The 21,746-nt window shown below is 35.1% G+C and overlaps 1 protein-coding gene across 3 annotated transcripts in view; it reads left to right on the plus strand.

Annotated features, from left to right (window-relative positions):
- Positions 1-21,746, plus strand: part of LOC149804268 (monoacylglycerol lipase ABHD2-like) — a 79,669-nt gene that overhangs the window by 18,415 nt on the left and 39,508 nt on the right. For 2 of the 3 annotated variants that reach the window (XM_089938211.1, XM_089938209.1), the window contains exons 2-4: positions 9,117-9,312; positions 14,501-14,673; positions 20,873-21,040. In XM_089938211.1, the coding sequence (XP_089794337.1) occupies positions 9,155-9,312; positions 14,501-14,673; positions 20,873-21,040 (499 nt within the window). In that variant the 5' untranslated portion in view covers positions 9,117-9,154. Of the gene's footprint in view, positions 1-1,409; positions 1,571-9,116; positions 9,313-14,500; positions 14,674-20,872; positions 21,041-21,746 lie in introns of those variants that run through there. The other variant, XM_089938210.1, reaches the window with a different exon arrangement.

Consider the following 21,746-nt stretch of genomic DNA (forward strand, 5'->3'; position numbering starts at 1 on the left):
TTCGAAAGCTATTTCTGAATAGACTCAAAAACACCAAATCCCCAGTCATCTTTCAATAACATACTGCCTAGTTGTGTTAGAAACATCATTTTTCATTGGGTATTTGACTCGTTCATGAGCAGAAGGGTAAAGGTTGGATTTTTGTGTGATTTTTTTTTTCTCCGCTAAACGGAGCCATTATTTTTGTATGGAGACCACTCTTTATTCCGAATGCCCATCTTATCCTACTTTTTGCAAAGGCTCATCTGTCTGTTTGCAGTTCATACCGGTTTGCCTTAGATCTGAGACCAAAAAGTCTAAAATCCGGACGCAAAAGTGGATTCTGACCACGGGCGAATTTTGGGTAAAAAAAAGTTGGGTCCAAAAAATGAAAAATGAGTTTTTTTAATCTGTATTTTGTAGTGCAGCTAGATATTCCAGATAATTTGGTATCATTGTAGAGCTACATCTGTCTACCTTTCTATAATACCACACACTTTAGTGTATTTTGCATGACCATGACGCTACAGAGCTCGGCAGTAGGCTACTACCACCTGCCCCATTAAGTCGTCACTAGGGGTTAATGTGTTAACATCCCCTCAGCACAGTAGGGACAATATGGTGTAAATTGAAGGTGATTATGTACTAGTATGTAGTAATCTTTTACAGCACCTCAGCACAATAATGGCTGTATGTTGCCAACTAAAGGTAAAGTTCAAAGAATGTAAAATTGAATTGTGCTAAAATTTAGGAAGATAATCCATGTAAATTGAATTTTAGCAAGATGAGATAAAAAATGTTTTACAGATCTTAAAAATGTATGTACAATGTAGATATGTCAAATCCTTGAAAGATATGGTCAAAATTTGTTATATTCCCTCAACAAGTCAAACATTTTCTTCAGTACTGGGTATATCCTCACAGTTTCTTCCCAACTTTATGCCAATATACTTGTTTTCCTGTGTGGGAGTCAATTTTACTCTACATACGTAGACACAGATGTAAAATGTTGGTATATAATAATTTCTTCGAAAGTAAGAAAATACATTTTTTGATGTTTTACTCCTTACAATTGCAGGATGGTAAAATCAATTATTTGCAGTTCACTATGGTTGCCAGTTACATCATTATGCAGAAGAAGCTGAAATATTTTTCCTTTGGTTTACAATGACTGGCTTGTTATGCAGTAAAACCTTCAAAATTCCAGACAAGGTATAGATTGTTATTCAGGTTAAGGCTTATGTCAGAGTTATTTGCATTAGACAAAATCAATAATAAATACCCAAGCCATTTCAATGGCCTGTGGGTTCTGGCATGTGTAACCTGTTGTACATATATAGGTTATTGAGCTTTCATGGCTGATGTATCATTCATAATTGGGTTGTTTCAGCTTCATCATTTATCAGATGAGGTGGTTATGTAATTTCAGTTTATTGACACTTGAGAGTGACTTGCTGAACCCAGTTTTCATCGGGGATGAGATTCACATAGAATTTGAAACGGGCAGTTACAATAAGGCAGGTTGTTTACAGAAATGATCATTAAGAAGTGAAATTTGTGAATATAGGATGGATTTTGTGAAGAAATAAAGGTAGGGCTTGAATTAATTTTTACATATTCAGTTTGTTTTCAGCACAGTTTTGTAGAAATAGTATCTTTGTTTAGACAGTCTTGATAAATACAAGCATAATTTCATCTGGACCATTTCAGTTCATTTAGAGGGCAAAGTCTTTGCTGGAAAAACTGAAGATTGTTCTATGTTTATTAAAGTAGTGATGTGTCCTTATATTGGCTTACATATTATTAACTGATGAGAGTGCACTGGGAACCCTTCAATGGATTCCTTTTAGAAAAAAAGGATATTGGTTGTGGAGTACTACAAGATTCAGGGTTCTCAATAGATGCATACCCTTGGGTTTTGAAGCATGGATTTTTAATTTTACCCATTTCTGATGCAAGCAAATTCTAACCTTTGTGTTTTTATGATGCATGTTGATTTGAGCCAGAGGTCAGTGGTCTGAGTGGCTAGATCATCCCTCTTAAATGCAGGAAGTTGTGGGTTCAAACCCCAGCCGAGTCATACCAAAGACTTTTAAATGGTACTAGCAGCTGCCTCTCTAGATGCTCAGAATTAAGAGGTTAGTGTTAGAACTGGATGACCTGGTGTCCGAATAATGTGACTGGGTGGGATATGACGCTTCATATATGTGGCATTATGCCCCAGCGCTATACATCACCATAAACTGCCACACTGCAAACATCACAAAAAAAATGTTAAAGCCAGCCACCTCTGGCATGATTTCCTGTTGCCTATATGCTGTCCATAACAAATGTACTGTATGCACCAGTGATCACATTTGCTAGACTACTATTTACACCTTATCAACCCCTATGTAAAATCAATATGAACTGGGCAAAGCCAACAGTTCACAGGTGTCATGCTTAGGTGGGCACAACTGAATCAAGGTGAAAATAATTCATGTTAATCTTTGATGTTTCTTCATGGCAGTGGAAGAGGGAATCAATTATGACTTGATTGGAGTAACTTTTGAATCAAATATTGGTGCTTGTTTGATTGGCCATCAACAAGCATGTCATTTTACCTGCAATAGGACAAAAACACCAGTTTAAAGGAACATGGCATTTTAAAGTTACAATGTCACTTTTGAAAAATAAAAAAATATTTGTTTTGTTAAGAAAAGAAGAATCAGTGTATTTATGCGTATTCTCTTTAGATTACAGTAACCAGTAGTCGAACACTGGTGGACTAAGTGGTTAGAGTGTCAGCCTTGGGTGCAGAAGTTCATGGGTTCAAACCCCAGTCAAGTCATACCAGAGACTTATGAAAATGGTACTTGCAGCTGCCTCACTTGGCATTCAGCATTATGAGGTTATTGTTAAACTGGTCAGTTTGGTGTCAGGATAATATGACTGGGTGGGACATGATACTGTATATCGGCAGCATAATGGCCTAGTGCTAGACATCATTATAAATTGCCATGCTGTTGACATCGTAGCAATGATGATTGTTAAAGCTATGTTAAAAATCCAAAAACATTTATTCCTTTAATTTTCTGTCCATTAGTGACACAATACAGACTGAGACTTGACTAATACTGCTGGTTTGATCTACAGTAGTCACTATGTTATGTTCAAGCTTAACCAGCAATTCAGTAATATAATTGTTTTTACAAAAATCTTTTGCTAAAGATGAAAGAAATAAGTACACGCAATGATATTTTGTAAATATTGCACATTTCCCACTGTCATTTGAAAAGTTCATTCTCCAGTTGATTTATTTATAAATTTTGCATCAAAATTGATGCGAGTTTATACATGACAGTATTAATTTTGCTAGGTACAGTATTAAGATGAAAATATCAGTCCTTTTATGCAATTACCAAGCTTTCTCAATGTGGCCATTTTTAGATCATGTGACAATATGTCAGCAGCTTTCACCTGACTTTATATAGCAGAGTGCAACATTGGTAGCATATGAAGCAGGGAACCAGACAAAGTAACTTGTGGGTATCAGTCAAGTGGAAACTGGATATGTTATACCAAGTGCAATTATGTGTGGTAATCAGGTTATGAAGCAGGGAACCAGATAAAGTAACCAATGGGAATCAGTCAAGTGGAAACTGGAAATGTTATACCAGTGCAGTGTGTGGTAATCAGGTTAGCAAGGCTGACATGTATGCAATAAACTGTTAATTTGATTATTTTATTGTTGTAATCTGGAGAGTTTAAGGCCAAATGTAGGATCTTTTATGATGTGTGATAAGTAATAAAGGGATCAAAGGTGGTCCATGATGGCTTTCAAGTCTTTTAATAAAAACTGGTGACCTTGATTTGTTTTTTATTGTTTAATTATTCTTGCAATGCTCAGGATGTTTGTAGCTCTTGGAAGTTTAAGGGAAATTTGATATATGTTATAGTTATGTAAAAATGCGGAATCATAGGCTTTCTCCCAATATCAAAATGAACCCCACACTCAGGATCACATCTCATGTCCAACTCTGAAACTTTTGTCTAGGGATGTCAACTTAGCTTAGATGAATAAAATAGAGCATTTGGCAACTTTAAAAACCTAGCCACAGAAAAATTGAAGTTTGATCTTTCTTGCAGGCTGAGAATTTTTTTTGTCATTGCCATATTCTAATGTTGATAGAGAGAAGACATTCTTCATTCTTTACAAAAATAACATTATTCAAGGGGAAATCTGAAGCAGAACAGTACTGAGAACCCTGTTAAGTGTGAAACTTAATAATCACAACTAATATCTCTGATTCTGTGGTCACCATTTAGTATTATTGTGAATGAATCTTAAATGGATGTGGATTTTTTTAAGCACCTCTTCCTTCTTCACTGAATTCTCATACAGTGGCTTGTATTAATTAATCACAATATCTCAAGAAGTACATTTTCTTTACTGTCTCAGTCTCAGAAATCACCTACCAGCGATGATCATTCCGACCCTCAAACACCAAAAAAAATGTCTTTTTTAATCATCAGTTACAAAATGTAGCACAATTGTCTCCCTTTATTTGTCTCCCTTTATTCAGGGCAAGTCAAGAAATCTTGAGCACAAATTTGCTCCATGAAAACAAACAATCCCAGCTACAAGATTTATACCTAAAATCAAATGCCTCTTTTGATTTCAGTTTTGACTTGAGATTATCCTTTTGACCCTTTGAGATTTTTTGCATCAAATGTCAAATGACTTAATTTTGAAATCTATTTAGATCCATGAAATAATGTCTGTGGACCACTTTTATTCATCTTGTTTATAAATGACTTGTCCCTCAAGACAGGAAATTTTATTTCTTCCACAGACCTGTACACAGATGACACTACACTGTCAGATTTCTTTGGAGTAAAAATGTACTCTGCACAGAAATAAATTACAGTATATGTACTTGCTTATAAGGCATGTCAAACTGCAAACAATAAAGATGCTCATCTACCATAGCATAGTGCACCAGCAGACCAGGGTCTATGGTCTTTGTTCTACTGATTACTTCTAACAAACTGCACAGACCCAGATCTCCCAGCACATTATGCAATGACAGATCTGGATCTGTACAGTTCACAAATGGGCATGTCTTGTAAGCGAATATATACAGTATGGTATATGGAAAATTGCAGCTTTCCCAGTAACATTATTATTAGTGTAAAGGCCATGTTTGCTTTCAGTGTTTTATGACACAGCAACACATGCAGGTTATTTAGTACCATCGGGATTGGAAGTGAAGTGTATTGCTCAGGCAAATACTCTATTTGATAGCCAGCCTGAAATTACAGTAGTAGGATTTGAACCTGCACCCTTTCTATCAAAAGTCTGTTATGCTAGCCTTTAAGCTATTTTTCAGTGAATAACTTCTGCCGCCTGCCTGTAGATGGATTATGTTGATTTGGTACATTAAAAATGTATATTAGAAACAAGTTGCTTATCGTTTTTATTGTCATCTCATTAATTTCACACCTGATAAAAATGTGAAAATATTCTAGACAGAAGGCTTCTGCATAAGAATAGTACAAGTACACCTGTTAGCTGTAGCGATGCAGATACTTTCCTAGAATACCATTACTATGAATACATCTGTTAGCTGTAGCCTTGCAGATACTTTCCTAGAATACCATTTCTATGTTCTGTTTATATCAGCTGTTCATGTATCTGACAGAGTTCCAAGAAAACAGATGGATTCCTTCAGTTTGAAAATTTGGTTTGCATAATCATTGTATTAGTGAAGCAAATAAAGACCAGTCTACCTGTACATGTATATTGTAAATACTGGTGTAATATGCTGGGCAAAGCAGGTTTTATCAATGTCTCTTATAGATATTACTTGACTGACAAATGTTCAAGGAATTGGGTCATTTATAACTTCAGAACTTGTTGGATCTGTTAAAGGACAAATCATAGCACTACAAACTTTAAAATAAAAGAAAATGACAATGATCTGATACATCATTTGGTTTGAGCACATGATTGTGTTGATTGCGGGATTTATGGAGCTGACTTTATCGTCACTAGGTAGTGAGTGGATATGTAAACTAGTTAGAGTGTTTACTGTATATAAATATGATTTTTCAGTATGTTTTGTGTACTAATCCACATAGACTGGTACTAATCCACATATACTGGTACTAATCCACATAGACTGGTACTAATCCACATAGACTGGTACTAATCCACATAGACTGGTACTAATCCACATATACTGGTACTAATCTACATAGACTGGTAGTAATCCACATATACTGGTACTAATCCACATAGACTGGTACTAATCCACATAGACTGGTACAAATCCACATAGACTTTTCCCATTTGTGGCAAGAATTTTAATCAGTCCAGGATAGTCACAAAAGTAAATGTACGTTTTGCATGTTTTTTTTGTAATTATGACCCTGTAATAATTTAGATTGCACTTTGTATGCTCCAGTTACACTTTTTGACACTATTTACGAAAGAGAATTTGATAGTACTTGACACCAGAATATATCTGGCAGGTAAAACTGTGAAGTTCTATGTGACCCACTGTTATGCGTTGGGGTGGGATGCTCCCAATATTTATTTGAATTACTGTGGAATTCCCACCCTGGCTCGTTTTTGTAGGAAGTGAAATTAGTGATAGAGAGAGTTAAAGCTCTGAGCCCCCAGTCAGCAATACCGACACATAAATTATTAAGAACACAAAGGTGAAATTCAAAAGAATAACAATTTAATACAAATTAAACGATATTAATTTCTCAACCAATCTTCTTCCTCATGACCATGTAACAACCTATTTCATCACGTGATTATAGTGTGAGATGGTTTTCCCCTGTACTTGGTTTCCCCCGTACTTGGTTTCTACTCATCTGTGCTCTACTCTGCTAATTCCTTTCCTCCTCCCGACATTTTCTGTACTGCGATTCTTCTATCCTCTTCCCCTTTTGCCTCCTTTTCTCCTCCTCCTTCTCTCTCTCTTTCTCCAGCAACTAGGCTTGTTCTCAGCCTACTGCCTTGTTCTATCCTGTCTCTCTGAGACTCGGGACTTGACTACCCGGTAGTTCTGTCCCCAAAAGCTTCCTGCGAAAAACACAAGGACGTTAGCATTTGTGTTAGCCATCTTGCCTCACACTACATCAACAATCAATCATCAGATAAAGGCTATCTACATCTTCGGTCACTTATTCGTGCACATCAAAAACCAGACACGTTCTTATAGAAAACAACATTGCAATAAAGAGCGGTAACCTACTTAACATACAGACATCACTAAATTGTGTCACATCAGTATATGTGTGTGTGTATATGTGTGTGTGTATATATATATATATATATATATATATATATATATATATATATATATATATATATATATTCTTAATCTCATTATTCACAACAATATCACAACAATCAGACGCATTTCTGTACATTACACTCCCACAAGTGTACACAAATATTCAAATATCCATATTATTTAAATTTACACACTGCAGCCATTTCCAAAGTTACAATTTAATTCAACAATTGCAAAATCTAGAATATCACATAAATAAATACACTAGTTTAGCACGAAGTAACTAAATAGCGAATTACAATATTAATTCCGACGAGCGAGCCATCTACACAATCATAGCTCATTTCTCAAGTACGCATGTAAATTAAACAATACAAAGGTAATTCTACATACTAACGATTCTAGTAAGTAAATATACATACTGCACATAATTACAACTACAATGCTGTAACATTCTACAACAATCGAGCAAATAACTCACTGACCTTTCTGAAGCTTTCTGTCCTTGAATGTACCAAGGTTTTTCCCGCCAAATCATGAGTGGCTCCCAGAGTGAGTATATTTCTGCTTGACCATTACGATGGCTTACAATCACTAATTCGTTCCCAGTCCAAGTGACTGTTAAATTCTGGTTCGAATTGATGGCCCCACCCTTTCTCAGTTCTGATTGGATATCAATTCTACCCCAGTTGGTCCAGTTTAACAGACGAGCCTCAGGCCATCTGTCAAAGCGGGGAGATTTACAACAGCATCGAGGGTCCTTTGTTCTAGAACAAAGCTTCTAACGTCTGCATGCGAGTTTTAACACCTAACGGAGTGGCTCTTGTACAAACACAAATCGCCACTGCAGTGCAGGGTCGACAGACTCATGGCGTTAACCCATTCCTTTGTTCCTGACTTACTTAATCGCGGGCAGGCAAACGTGACAGAAACAATCAGCTATATATTGCAAGATAATAAAATAAATTGGGAGGCAAGACGAAGCAGTAATTTTCCTGCTACTATCATTGTCATAAACTGTTTCTTACATTTTAGGTTCAATTTTTTTTTAATTAGCATACATTTCATAAACTCTGTGATAGATTCTCCTCATACTTGGCTTGAAACAGTATGAATCTAAGGTTCGTTCAGCAATATGATTAATTGGATCTTTGACCTTGGGGCCAAGGGCATAGTCATAATATAAGTGTTAAAATTTTGGTTGAGGTTTTCTTTTCATTGTTTATATTTACCAAAGTCTTGATGGATTGTGGTCATAGTTGAAGGGAATCAGTTTGAAGCTTAATAGAAGCTTAATAGAAATTGTAATGCAGTGTGTTCACTCATCTCTTTGATGTGTGGTCAAAGTCTAAAAGAAGATTTGCGTTGAAGTCTTGGTTAAAGGTTTTTTAATTTTATTTTTAATTTCCTAAATGCCTTGATGGATTTTGATCTTAATTGGGATGATTCATTTTGAAGTAAGTAAATTTATTCACTGATATGCTCACTTGGGGTCAGAATCACAGTCATGGAAAGTATGAGCCCTGAAACCATTAATGGTTTTTATTCATGCTTGGGATGAGTCATGTAGCTATAGCAAGTCATTCTGTAATGTGCTCTCTCAACATTTTGACCTTGAGTCTCAAGGTCATGTTTTAGATCAATGCTTGGATCATGGGTTTCACATGCAATCCTTGACCATGTGATAAGATATTATCAACTGATACTTTGTGTTACATAAGTCATCTTTATATATCATAGTTATGCTACAATGATATCATTTTCAGGAAAGGTTTGGCCATGTTGTAATGATAAGGCCTTATACAGCAGTACAAATTCATATTTTATTATTTTCTTATTTTTTAGCAACAAGAAAGGATAATCTGCAATCTGATAGCGTGACCATGATTGATCCACTGACCTTATTGTTGTTGCTGATTTTTTGTTTAGTTTGTCGTTTGCTTCACCTTGCCAGCTCTGCAGAGAAACCACAACATTTCTACAAGGAGAAATCGGCCTTTATCAGTGCCATCCTCAAATCGTGCCCCACATTGACAGAAGTGTAAGTAATATTCTTGACTATATTATTTTGGAATGTATATAAAATGTTACAGCTTTTTACCATATTAGGACCTTCATGATTCACCAATATGATATCATAGCACTACTACAAGGGCAGAGGGGTGGTGCTCAATTAAGCTTTTAAAGTCTGAAATGGAGGCGAGTGCCCAGTATTTCTTACAGTGATTAATTAGTTCACTAAAGAAAAAAAGTTAAGAAGTTTTAATGAATTTAGGCAAACAAAAGAAACATTTTTACCCTTACTGACTCTATGTCATTTTATCGTCTGTGTAAGGATCCCAATAAAAAGTTATAAAATCATGTATAGTGTTACATGTACATGATAGGCCTTTTAAACCGCTTGTTGCCAGGGACTGCTTTGAGTTTTTAAACCGCATGTTGCCAGGGACTGCTTTGAGTTTTTAAACCACATGTTGCCAGTGATTGCTTTGAGTTTTTAAACCACATCATGCCTGGGACTGCTTTGAGTTTTTAAACCACATCTTGCCTGGGATTATTTTGTTCTTTTAAACCATATGTTGCCAGTGATTTCTTTGATCTTTTCAAACCACATAATGCCAGTGACTACTTTGATCTTTTAAACCACATGTTGCCAGGGACTAATTTTTAAACCACATGTTGCCAGGGACTACTTTGACCTTTTTAACCACATGTTGCCAGGGACTGTTTTGAGTTTTTAAACCACATGTTGCCTGGGACTGCTTTGATCTTTTAAACCACATGTTGCCAGTGACTGCTTTGACCTTTTCAAACCACATGTTGCCAGTGACTACTTTGATCTTTTAAACCACATCTTGCCAGGGACTACTTTGAGTTTTTAAACCACATGTTGCCAGTGACTAATTTGATCTTTTAAACCACATGTTGCCAGTGACTACTTTGAGTTTTTAAACCACATGTTGCCATGGACTACTTTGATCTTTTAAACCACATGTTGCCAGGGACTGTTTGATCTTTTTAAACCACATGTTGCCAGGGACTGCTTTGATATTTTAAACCACATGTTGCCAGGGACTATTTGATCTTTGAAATCGCTTGTTGCCAGGGACTACTTCCACTGATGAAACCTATTGCATGTTCAGAAGTATCATTGTTTACTCTTTGACCTGGTCTCTGTATGGTCATCCATTGGGGATGCAGTATGTAGGTAAAGTTTTCCAGATCACCAATGGAACTGCTGTATCTGAAATTTATACGTAGATGACTTTTTATATAGTGGCAACCATTACAGCAAATTTTACTGTATTTCCATTGTCCATGGCTGATCTAGATGGAAAACCAGAAATTTGCCATAATGAACAAAAATAATTTACTTTTTCCATGCTTCTAGCTTACTGTCATTTAAGGGATTTATTTAGGTACTGCAGATGGCACAATCCACAGTTGAATCAGGGTATTGGATGCTCGAAGACTGAGAAAATTAACTGTATTTTATTCAAAATCATAATCTTTTCTTGTTCAAAATAAATTTTAAGTTGCTATGGCTTATTGGTAGTGAAAACTGTAAGTTGCTATGGCTTATTGGTAGTGAAAACTGTAAGTTGCTATGGCTTATTGGTAGTGAAAACTGTAAGTTGCTCTGGCTTATTGGTAGTGAAAACTAAGTTGCTCTGGCTTATTGGTAGTGAAAACTAAGTTGCTATAGCTTATTGGTAGTGAAAACTATAAGTTGCTATGGCTTATTGGTAGTGAAAACTGTAAGTTGCTCTGGCTTATTGGTAGTGAAAACTATAAGTTGCTATGGCTTATTGGTAGTGAAAACTGTAAGTTGCTATGGCTTATTGGTAGTGAAAACTAAGTTGCTCTGGCTTATTGGTAGTGAAAACTAAGTTGCTATGGCTTATTGGTAGTGAAAACTGTAAGTTGCTATGGCTTATTGCAGTGATTCTCAAACTGTGTGCCGCAGCACACTAGTGTGCCGCGGCACACTAGTGTGCCGCCAGAGATTTGCAGGTGTGCCGTGGGAGTTTTGAAAAATATTTCAAATTGCTAGTGTTTTGAAACCTTGAACATATCGAAAAATTAAATGGTAAATCAATGTCGCAAAAGTTAAAAAAGTAACATATATAAAAACGCAATCTCGGTCGTTGTTGTTGTTGTGGGGTTTAATGCCATTTTTCAGCACACGATAGGCTATGTATGGCGGCCAGTATTAATGGTGGAGGAAGAACCAGGGAAAACCCCGGGAAGAACCACCGACCCACGGGAAGCTACTGGCAGGCTTTCTCACATACCCACATTGGCTGAATCCTAGACTTGAACCCATGCAGACAGTGGTGAGATGGCAGTGATCCGTAACGGAGAGCGCTTTAGACCACTCGGCCACTTGGGGCCCCCCAATCTCTGTCAGTCTGTCATTCACTGGTTCCTTTCGTAACGCGAGACTTGTGCAAGATCTCGTGAAAACTCGATCGCTCTAATTATGAAATGCACGCTTGTTTGTCGACTTTTGGAGCCTCGCTTCAATCTGATTTGCTGTAGAAAGCAGGCACGTCCTTCACATTAAATTTAAAATTAAATATATATGTAAAAATAAATAAATTCTTCACCACAAAAATTGTTAAATCTTTTCAGGTGTGCTGTGAAATGTTTTAGATCTTTTTGGTGTGCCGCAGGACAAAAAAGTTTGAGAAACACTGGCTTATTGGTAGTGAAAACTGTAAGTTGCTCTGGCTTATTGGCAGTGAAAACTGTAAGTTGCTCTGGCTTATTGGTAGTGAAAATCCTGTATAATGGCACATCCATTGAAAATCTGGGTGTAAAGAGTTCGTCTGCATTGATCCATATAATTATTGTTTATCAGCTTGAGGAGCATGCCCCTCATGTTTATCTTGCTATATCAATAGTGATACTGTAGATTCCATACCACACATGCACACTTGTTTCATTTAAAAAATGTTCCTTGTAATTTTCTTTTGTAAACAAGTGTTTTTTATTGTTATTGTTTGTGTGTGTATAGTATTTTGGTGTTATATATTCAGTACAGTGATGTCCTATGTCTATATACATGTGGTTTTGTTGTATACATGGTGAGTTAGTAGCATGTGAGTTGCTTGCATTGCACATGCCTAATATCAACCCGCTGAATTCTATTAACAAGTTCCCTGTTTCGTTGTTCACTTCTCCAATGACTCTCCAGGAGTCTACATCGACATTTCTGGGTACAATAAGTTACTCAGTACTTTGTAAATGGTATCAAAGAAAATAATTATTGCACATCAGAATAGTACACGGCACTGGTAAGTTTTTAGGAATTACATTGTGATAGTTTTACAATAATTCTGCTCCTTGTAATTTTTGTGAGTTGTCCGCACGTGATAGATTGGTTTGCTTTTAATTATTTATATATTTCATGTGTATATGTTGTAGGTCTTCTGGTGATTCTTTTTCTTTGTCATTACCACATCTGATTAAATCACAAGAATCTACGGAGGCGTAACTTTATTTCTCCCATATACCCACCCATGGAGGTGTAACATTATTATTTCTCTCTTCTACCCACCAGAGGTATTACACTTTTGTACACTGGCATCTTGAGTATAAAATGTTTGAATGAAATAGAAACATTTCCAGAAGGAGTTCCAGTTTTTGGCAGTCTATTGAGTGCAGTTGTTTGCTCAGACATTTTCTTTTCTGATATTAAAAAATTAAAATAGCATAGTTATTGTAATAGATGCCCCAGGGGTGATGCAATTTCCAATGAGGAGGTGTGTTGTATACCATACAACAATGTTCTTTTTAATATACTGAAAACATTCATAAATTAAGTTGATTTGATTTTTGTAACAGTTGTTGGATTACTCATGTACTGTTTTAATTATTTGGATATACAACAATTGAAACACATACAGACACACACACACACAAACACACACACTCTCTCTCTCTCTCTCTCTCTGTGCTGTCTGGCATTTCTGTGCACGTAAGGTTTCCATCTCCAATATTGAAGCAAAACACGAACCAAATTTGACTGATTGATGGTAAAAAAAATATGCTGCAATGCTTACCATTTGAAAAGAGGCAATTGTCACCAGAATTTTCTTTTCAAAATAATATTAATTTTGGACACAAGGGATACCAACCCCATGTTTTCATGACTCACGATATGTCGGCCTATACTGCACACAGCTTTGAAAAGATATGTTTATCAATCGGGCTATGGAAATGAAATACATTACTTTGGACTGTTTCTGTCAGCAGTTTAGTTGAGTACTTAGGTCAGGTTTATAGCTAGTTTTACAAAATTCAATGTAACAGTGCCAATAAATGGCAAGGGATACTAAGCAAACTAAACCGATCTTATGAAAAAATATTGAAGTTCAACATTTTATAAAAAAATAAACTATTATGTGGAAGAGAAACAACAAGGAATAGGATATAATGTGTTTACAATGTTTTGTTTATGGGGAAAAATTACTAAATAATTTAGAAACAGACTATATGCTGGGAATGCTGTTCTAGCGACAGATTGACACGTTGGGTAGCAGACGATTTTGTACGTGTGTGACAACTTTGTGCAGAATTGGAACTTGGATTAAGATGCAGAATTGTTTTAAGGTATACATTTCCATCTTTTATATAATGTATATATTTGTATGATTCTAAAAGATACATTGTAAATAGGATTTTCTGGGTTACATGTTCAAGAAGGTCATGAAGTGGGTCTTAACTTAATTAAAGTACAATCATTTTTTTCTTGATACAAAATTAATTTTTGACCCCCCCAAAAACATGTGATCCAATGTTTACCGAAATGACATATCATTGCACAGAATTAGCTGACATGGTGATATATAGATATATATATATATATATATATATATATATATATATATATATATATATATATATATATATATATATATATATATATATATATATGGATCTATAAGCCTTGATAAAGTCGGATTTTCTTTTTTGCGGAAACAAAGGGGGGAGGGTGTGTGTGGCATTTATAAGAAGAGGTGGCTGGACTTTGTTTGTTAGAATAACTAGAGTAGGTCAAAGCAGTCACTGTTGGTCAACTGTTAGCTAAAGTTCTTGCTACATTAAGGATTTATTTGGAACAATTTAGATAAATTAGGTGTTAAATAGTATTGGGTATGTAAGGGGAAGGTATTTGGACATTTGTGGCCTTAAAACTGGATTTTATATATCTTTTTTTATAGATATATTCCACCTTTATTATGGGGGAAGAGTGGCCATCTCCAAACAATTATCTATGCCAAACTGGGGCGTGTCAAACCCAAAAAACCTGAGGGAAAGAGGCATTACATTGTGATGCAAGATGGTGCCACCATGAGCTTTGATGTCTTTGATCCACACAAAGCAGGAGAAAAAGGTGCACTTTAAAAAAAAAGATTTATTATCAAATTTTCATTATAAGTTTTTAATTTTAACTCCTATATATTTCACGTCTGTGTAGGATCTAATTTTACTTGTAATGTACACATCACAGATTTCTGTTGGATTCTTAAAAAGAAATACTGGGGTGATTTTTTAGCAAAACCTTGGAGTCTGGTACATAGAAGAAAAAAGCTTGTATACTATACTTTCGAAACTGAGGATGCAGAACCAGCTGCTGGTCCTGGAAGCCGGGACACCCTCTACACCCATCTCTACCTTGCAGTTATTGTGGTGTTTTCTTCATTAAAGCCGTACATTAATTTTTTTATTTTGAGAAGATTATGCTGTTCGGTTTTTTATTTTTATGCCTCTGTGATATCTAAAATGGATCTTGTCTATATTTAAAGCTGTTGAAGAAGCTATTTTCTGTATGTTCCTTTGGATATTTTAATGCATATAAAGAAATATACATGTGTGTTGTTGCAGGGCCGTTCCATATACTGTCCGGACATTCAAAAACACTGGTATCAATTTTTTTGCCTGCCTTTTTCATGAAACTAACATCCAATGGTTTTGAATAACCAACCTTGGTTTCTCCAATACAGTTTTCCTTTAAGGCAAATTTTTAATATGCCAAATCAGATTTAAAATCATTTCAGAATGTGGTAAGTATGAGTAATTTTGCTTTGATTCATCACATGGATTTGGGATTTATACTTGATTTTTTAAATAAAATAGCATGTTGTCTGGGTTGGTAAAAAGTTACTTCCAATCCTATCTTGCCCACATTTTTGTTTGTGCATGTTACACAGATTTTTCATTGTTGGGGGTTTGACACTTTTAACACATTATTGGGCTATATTGTGCCAAGGAAATGGGAGTTAACTGCCTTCTCCAAGGCGGCCTTGAGAGTTATTGCAGCTTCTTTAGCAACTGTTCTATGCATTGAGACAGTTTGGCAAATATTTTACAGTATGTATAGGAAATCTGTTACATCAACAATCGCTAAAATGTTTTAATTTTTTTTAATTTATTATATACTGAAGTGTGAAATATAGAGACTTATTGGCAAAATAATTTTCATATTTTTTTCATTCCTGTAATTTTATATGTGAAAAATATATCTTTATATTTTCACATGTGAAAATATAACATTTCCCACCATGCCATGCGACACTTGATTGTGCATGCCTTCAAAGGTTGTACCTGCAACATCAAAACAAGTACTTTGTGAGCTAGAGCAAATAAATGGAAACCGTTTTATTTTTCAGACATGGAAATTAATCTTGTTAAAGAAATTTGACTAGATGCCATTCATGTCTCGCTGAATTTATTTTTCCATACTCCCTTAATATCATTGACAAATCTGCTGTGATGCATTGCTGAATTGGACACGCATTGTTTTCAGATAGGGACAGAGAGTTTACAAATTGACAAAAATGTAATTTACTACGACAGATTTGGTCAACACAATCCTACTGCTTTTTTAAGTTTTGTATATTTGTAGGATCAGGCTATGAAAGTGAGTTGAATTTACTAAAAGGGGGAGGGGGTGAGCGTATTATGCAGAAGAGTGAGTTTAATCTTCAAAATTTTGATTCTGGAGCAAGTTTGGTATATAATGAAAAGAAAATTTTATTTTTCTACATTAACACAGGATATGTTTCATCTTGTGGTACCAAAAATGATATATTTGAACTCATGGCTTGCCACTCATGAAAATATAATGTGTTTTGTTACCACACAATGAAATATATCCAGTAGTAATGTAGGAAAAGAAAGTATCATCTACTTGTTAAATGAGAATATTTTTTGTCCTAGCTTGTAGATACAATGTCCTTACATCCTTACAATGTATATATTTGTTTCCAGTTTGCAACTACATACACTGTACAACCATTGTGGATTGTAACCAGATTGGCACAAATATTGATACTTTGTATATTCATAATTTCTGGATTGGATGAGGTTAAACTTTTATGTGTCAGTATTTGACAGATTTTTGGGGGTACTATATTTAGTGTCCGCTCCATCTGTGTATAACTCCTGACTGAGGGTGTTGAGATAAAATTCATTGTCCATAGATCTCCTGACTGAGGGTATTGAGATAAAATTCATTGTCCATAGATCTCCTGACTGAGGGTATTGAGATAAAATTCATTGTCTTTGTAACCAAGATATGTAGGTCAGATTTAATTGTGGACATTTGGCATTATAAATGATATTTTAGCGTATTCAGATTGTTGCAAAGGTTAGTAATTGAACTCCAGTATGAGTTAAACAAAATTGGGTGAATTAATGATGAATGAAATGCAGATTACTGGTTTATAAATCAGGTCCAACTGCAAACAACATAGACCCTGATCTGCCATCCCATAATGCACTAGCAACTGAAGATCTGTTTAGTTCTATTGATTATTCCTAACAAGCTGCACAGACCCAGATCTGCCAATGTATTGTGCAGTGGAATGAGGGTATGTGAGATAGCTTACCAGTAGCTTGAGTTGGGGGTTCTGAGAGTTTTGCCAGTTTCTTCATTCACCATATATACTGTTTGCTATGTATAGCCTGAAAAATCATGTTACCCGCCCCCCCCCCCCCCCCCCCCCGCACACACACACACACACAAAACCAACAACAAAACATCAGCATTATGCAGTGGCAGATATCAGAGTATGCAGTTTGCATTTGAGCTCTTTTAGTGTAAATACATCTGATGGGGAAATTTTTTAAAACATCATTGGTATGCATTTATTATATTTAGCTTTCTTATGGAATTCACCTAAATGTGAATTTTTTAAGTGCTTGGTGTGGGATTTACATAAAATGTATTACCTAAAATGATACATTAAAAATAAATCTTGATGTATTCGTAAGGTATTGCCTTTTTCATTTTAGAAATAAATTGTGCTACACATGTTTTCAGTGGGGGCATTTGTCACCTTTTTCATTCATTCTAATGTGGAGCACTGAGTACTGGTAATTCATGCCTTTTTTAATACAGTTCACAAAAAATATTAACACAGCATACTGTTCCAGTCAGATATTTCTTTGTTGTGGAAGCTAAGGACATTTTTTGCTATAAGGGTATATTTTAGTGTCACAGGATATGTGATATTTTTTATCTGATAATAAAAAATTTACATTGTTATTTTTTTATGATTGTAATTTATCATGTCGAACTTGTAGAGAAAAAAAACGGTAGTGTGGATGCTGGTGTGGATGGTAGTTTGGATGCTGTGTGGATGGTAGTGTGGATGCTGGTGTAGATGGTAGTGTGGATGCTGGTGTGGATGGTAGTGTGGATGCTGGTGTGGATGGATTTCAGTATGAAATAAAGAATCAAGATAGAAGAGAGGAAAGTTGACAACTTGTGCAATGTGCAATCAAACCTTTCCCAACAAACAGTCACATGATCACAATGGTCATGCAAATTTCCAGTATAAATGTCCTTTGTGCAACTGTTACTTGCCTTCTGTGGTCATGTGCCAGTTGTTCCTAACCAACAACGGTTTCTCCCTGCCTTAAGTAGTCACTAAAGCATATCAACAGTGGCTGCACTAAGTATGCATATTAGCTGTTTCCAAGTCCTCTGACTTATAGTCTCATGTAAGCTGTCAATCAGATCTGAAAAAAGTGTTTTGGGGTAAATATATTGAAATAGGTGATTCTTTTTAAGTCAGTGGTTATTTAATATATAGGATCAGTTGAAGTGAGCAGGATACTGTGATCTTGTGTGAAACAAATTTGCAAGACAACCATATATAAGTGTATTTGATAATTTTATTGAGTAGTGTGCATAAATAATCCTGATAGCATAATAATAATAATAATAATAATACTTAGAAGAAGAAAAAGAAAATTAATTATGATAATTCTGTTTGGTGTATGGTATTTGTTCAAAAACCAATTTTGCATGCTGAACCTGTGTATAGAGGTCAACTGTGTACAAAGGCAGTTTTGCCTTTTGTCATGGGTGGCCACTGTTGACAGGTTTGGTTGTATTTATTACTAATTATTTACTGCACATTAAAGGATGATATGTCAGTATTTGACACAAGCTGTAGATTCACATGTGATTCACAACTGGCTTTCTATGTGACACTACCAATAATGACTTCATGTCAAATCATTTAATTGTAAAGGTATCACATGACTGAGATTGTGATCATTTAATAATTAAGGTATCACATGACAGATTGTGATAATTTAATAATTAAAGTATCACATGACAGAGATTGTGATCATTTAATAGTAAAGGTATCACTTGGCAAAATGTGACCATTTAATAGCAAAGGTATCACATGACAAAGATTGTGATCATTTAATAGCAGTTGTATCACATGACAGAGATTGTGATAATTTCTAATGGAAGATGCTGAATCTGTGAATACCCAAGTGAGAAAATACTGTAAGTAAATTAATCCAGATGTGCAAACTATAGCCCTAATGACAGATCTGGCCCACAACTTGGTTTTATCTACTTATTTACATCATAGGGTGTGGCTTTTGTCATTTGTATCTGTATTGTTTGCTTAACTTTTATCCATGATTGTAGGTTGTAGTTTAAGTTAGTGGTTATTTGTAAACAAATGTTTAGATAGCTAACTTTTGTCTATGGTACTGGGTTGTACTATAAGAGAATGGTAAATTTGTAAACATATTGACATGACCTTTTGATCTTAGAATGTTCTGGAAGTGAACATGCAATCCACATCTTGGTCATCTTATTGTGTCTTAGGTTTTTAAATAAAGTTTTGATAAACAAAAATATTCATTCCTTTTTTAAATATAGCCTTTGTGGAATCACTTTTTGTTGCATTCAGATATAAATTGAGAGGAATTATTTACTTAAATTATTCATTGGAATTATAAAGTGCTCATTGGCTTTTTGACAAAAATACTACTTTGGTATTATTGAGGACTCATTCAGGGACATTCAGGATAATATTATTGTGATACATTAAGACTGTTAAATCTTCCTAGTACTGACTTAAACAATCAAGACCTGGAATTCATACTTTTGGACATGTGATAGAACATTTAGGATTTTTTGGGATTTAATTCAAAATACTATATATTTCTTTTAAATTTTAACTGTATTCTTGGGAAAAAAATTGCTTGTTGAATTTTACAAAACTTGTTACTTTTGCTTTTTCTGTTATTTAGTTTTAGACTATAGAGTTGCTACACTTTGAACATCCCTTATTGGGTCTGCACCATTGCACATGCCTGGACTAAACACTTTGAAGCTTTTGTAACATGTCTGTAACCAAAATAATTATTTGAAAGGAAGTAGCAAAGAAATATACCTCAATCTGTTGAAACAATTGGTTAATTAAAACAGTTTTGTGAGGATTAAATTAACATACTAGTTAGCAATACAGATTTTCTTGTTGATCATTTGAGGTTAAAGAGACCAGTAGCTCAAGTACTGCTGTACATTGCAGCTGGAACAGCTTTCTTTGAAGTAATAGACCTAGGCTAAATACGTAACGTAGCAACACATTGATGTTTGATTTTTGGCTTAAAAAATGTTATCTCTGCTTTCAAGTTTCTGGACTGCTTGTAATAATGCTTTTGATTTTTTAGGTAATCTGGGGTGAGAAGATAGATGTGCCACTTGGGATAACTCAGGTCCAATTGGTTTGGGCTAAGTTTGGATGAGAAGATAGATTTACCACTTGGGATAACTCAATTCCGATATGGTTTGGGCTAAGTTTGGGTGAGAAGATAGATGTGCCACTTGGGATAACTCAAATCCGATATGGTTTGGGCTCAGTTTGGGTGACAAGATAGATGTGCCACTTGAGATAACTCAATTCCGATTTGGTTTGGACTAAGTTTGGGTGACAAGATAGATGTGCCACTTGGGATAACTCAATTCCAATATGGTTTGGGCTCAGTTAGGCATACAAGCATTTTGACTTGTGGATCATATGGAAAATAAGTTTATAGCATTTATAAAGACTTTAAGAGGGATGAGAGGCGCACTGTAATGAATAATGAGTGACATGCCTCTATATGTCTTTTTAGCTGGAGCACTTGTATAATATTCTTGATTTGTCTGTGAAAAATGAGACCATTTGTCCTGTGAAACATAACTGTCATCACTATAAAATCTTGAAAACGAATGAAGACTATTATTGTGAGAGACTCAACAATCTATTATAAGTAATTCTTTCACCCTGCAGATGAGTATATTATCGTTGTGTGTCCTGGGATAGCTAACAGCAGTGAGGCTGGCTACATCCGAACCTTTGTGAATCATGCACAGACTCATGGATACACTGTTGCTGTCCTGAACCACCTTGGAGCCCTCCGCAGTGAGAAACTAACTTCACCAAGGATGTTCACATATGGTAGGAGGACTTTATCTTACTCTGTATTAGAGTGAATTTCATAATTTGATTAAACTTTGCTGATATTTTTATTAGCCCTGGAGAACAGTGAGGCTGAAATTATTGAACAAGTTGACATGGAATGAATGTGAATGTAATGTTTTTATTTATTGCATGATGAAGTACATATTCTTTTTGAAAACTTCTTAGAAAAATATCATGATTCTACTTTAAAAAATAACTCGATGGCTGTAAAGGTTCAGTAACAGAACAATTATTCCTATCATTACTTTCTTTGTGGTTAATGAATTTCTGCATATACCCAATGTTGATAGTTTGTGGAAACCTTTTGTGTGTGCAAAACCATAGTGTTTAGAAACACACACGCATGCATGCACACACATACACACACGCTGTCTTTTACTGTCATAATTTTGTGATTCAGAAACTAAATTAATGCAGTAATTCGCCCATGTTAAGCAAACACCTTTTGGAGCTTTCATCTTGAACTGTGTAGGCAGACAATTTTAGGAAGTTTATTTTTCTTTATCACAGCAATGTTTAAAAGCAAATAAAGTAAATATATTTGTTTTCATTGGTATAAACTTTACATTTTCATCAGAATTTAATGAATTGATTAGGAAAATGGATTTATTGTTTCTACAGAATGATAACTGTTCATTGGGCTTTTAAATTCATGGTATGTACGGAATCTGTGAAAATTGAT

The sequence above is a fragment of the Sinohyriopsis cumingii genome, chromosome 2, assembly GCF_028554795.1.
Source record: "Sinohyriopsis cumingii isolate HCF-2022 chromosome 2, ASM2855479v2, whole genome shotgun sequence".
Lineage (NCBI taxonomy): Eukaryota > Metazoa > Mollusca > Bivalvia > Unionida > Unionidae > Sinohyriopsis > Sinohyriopsis cumingii.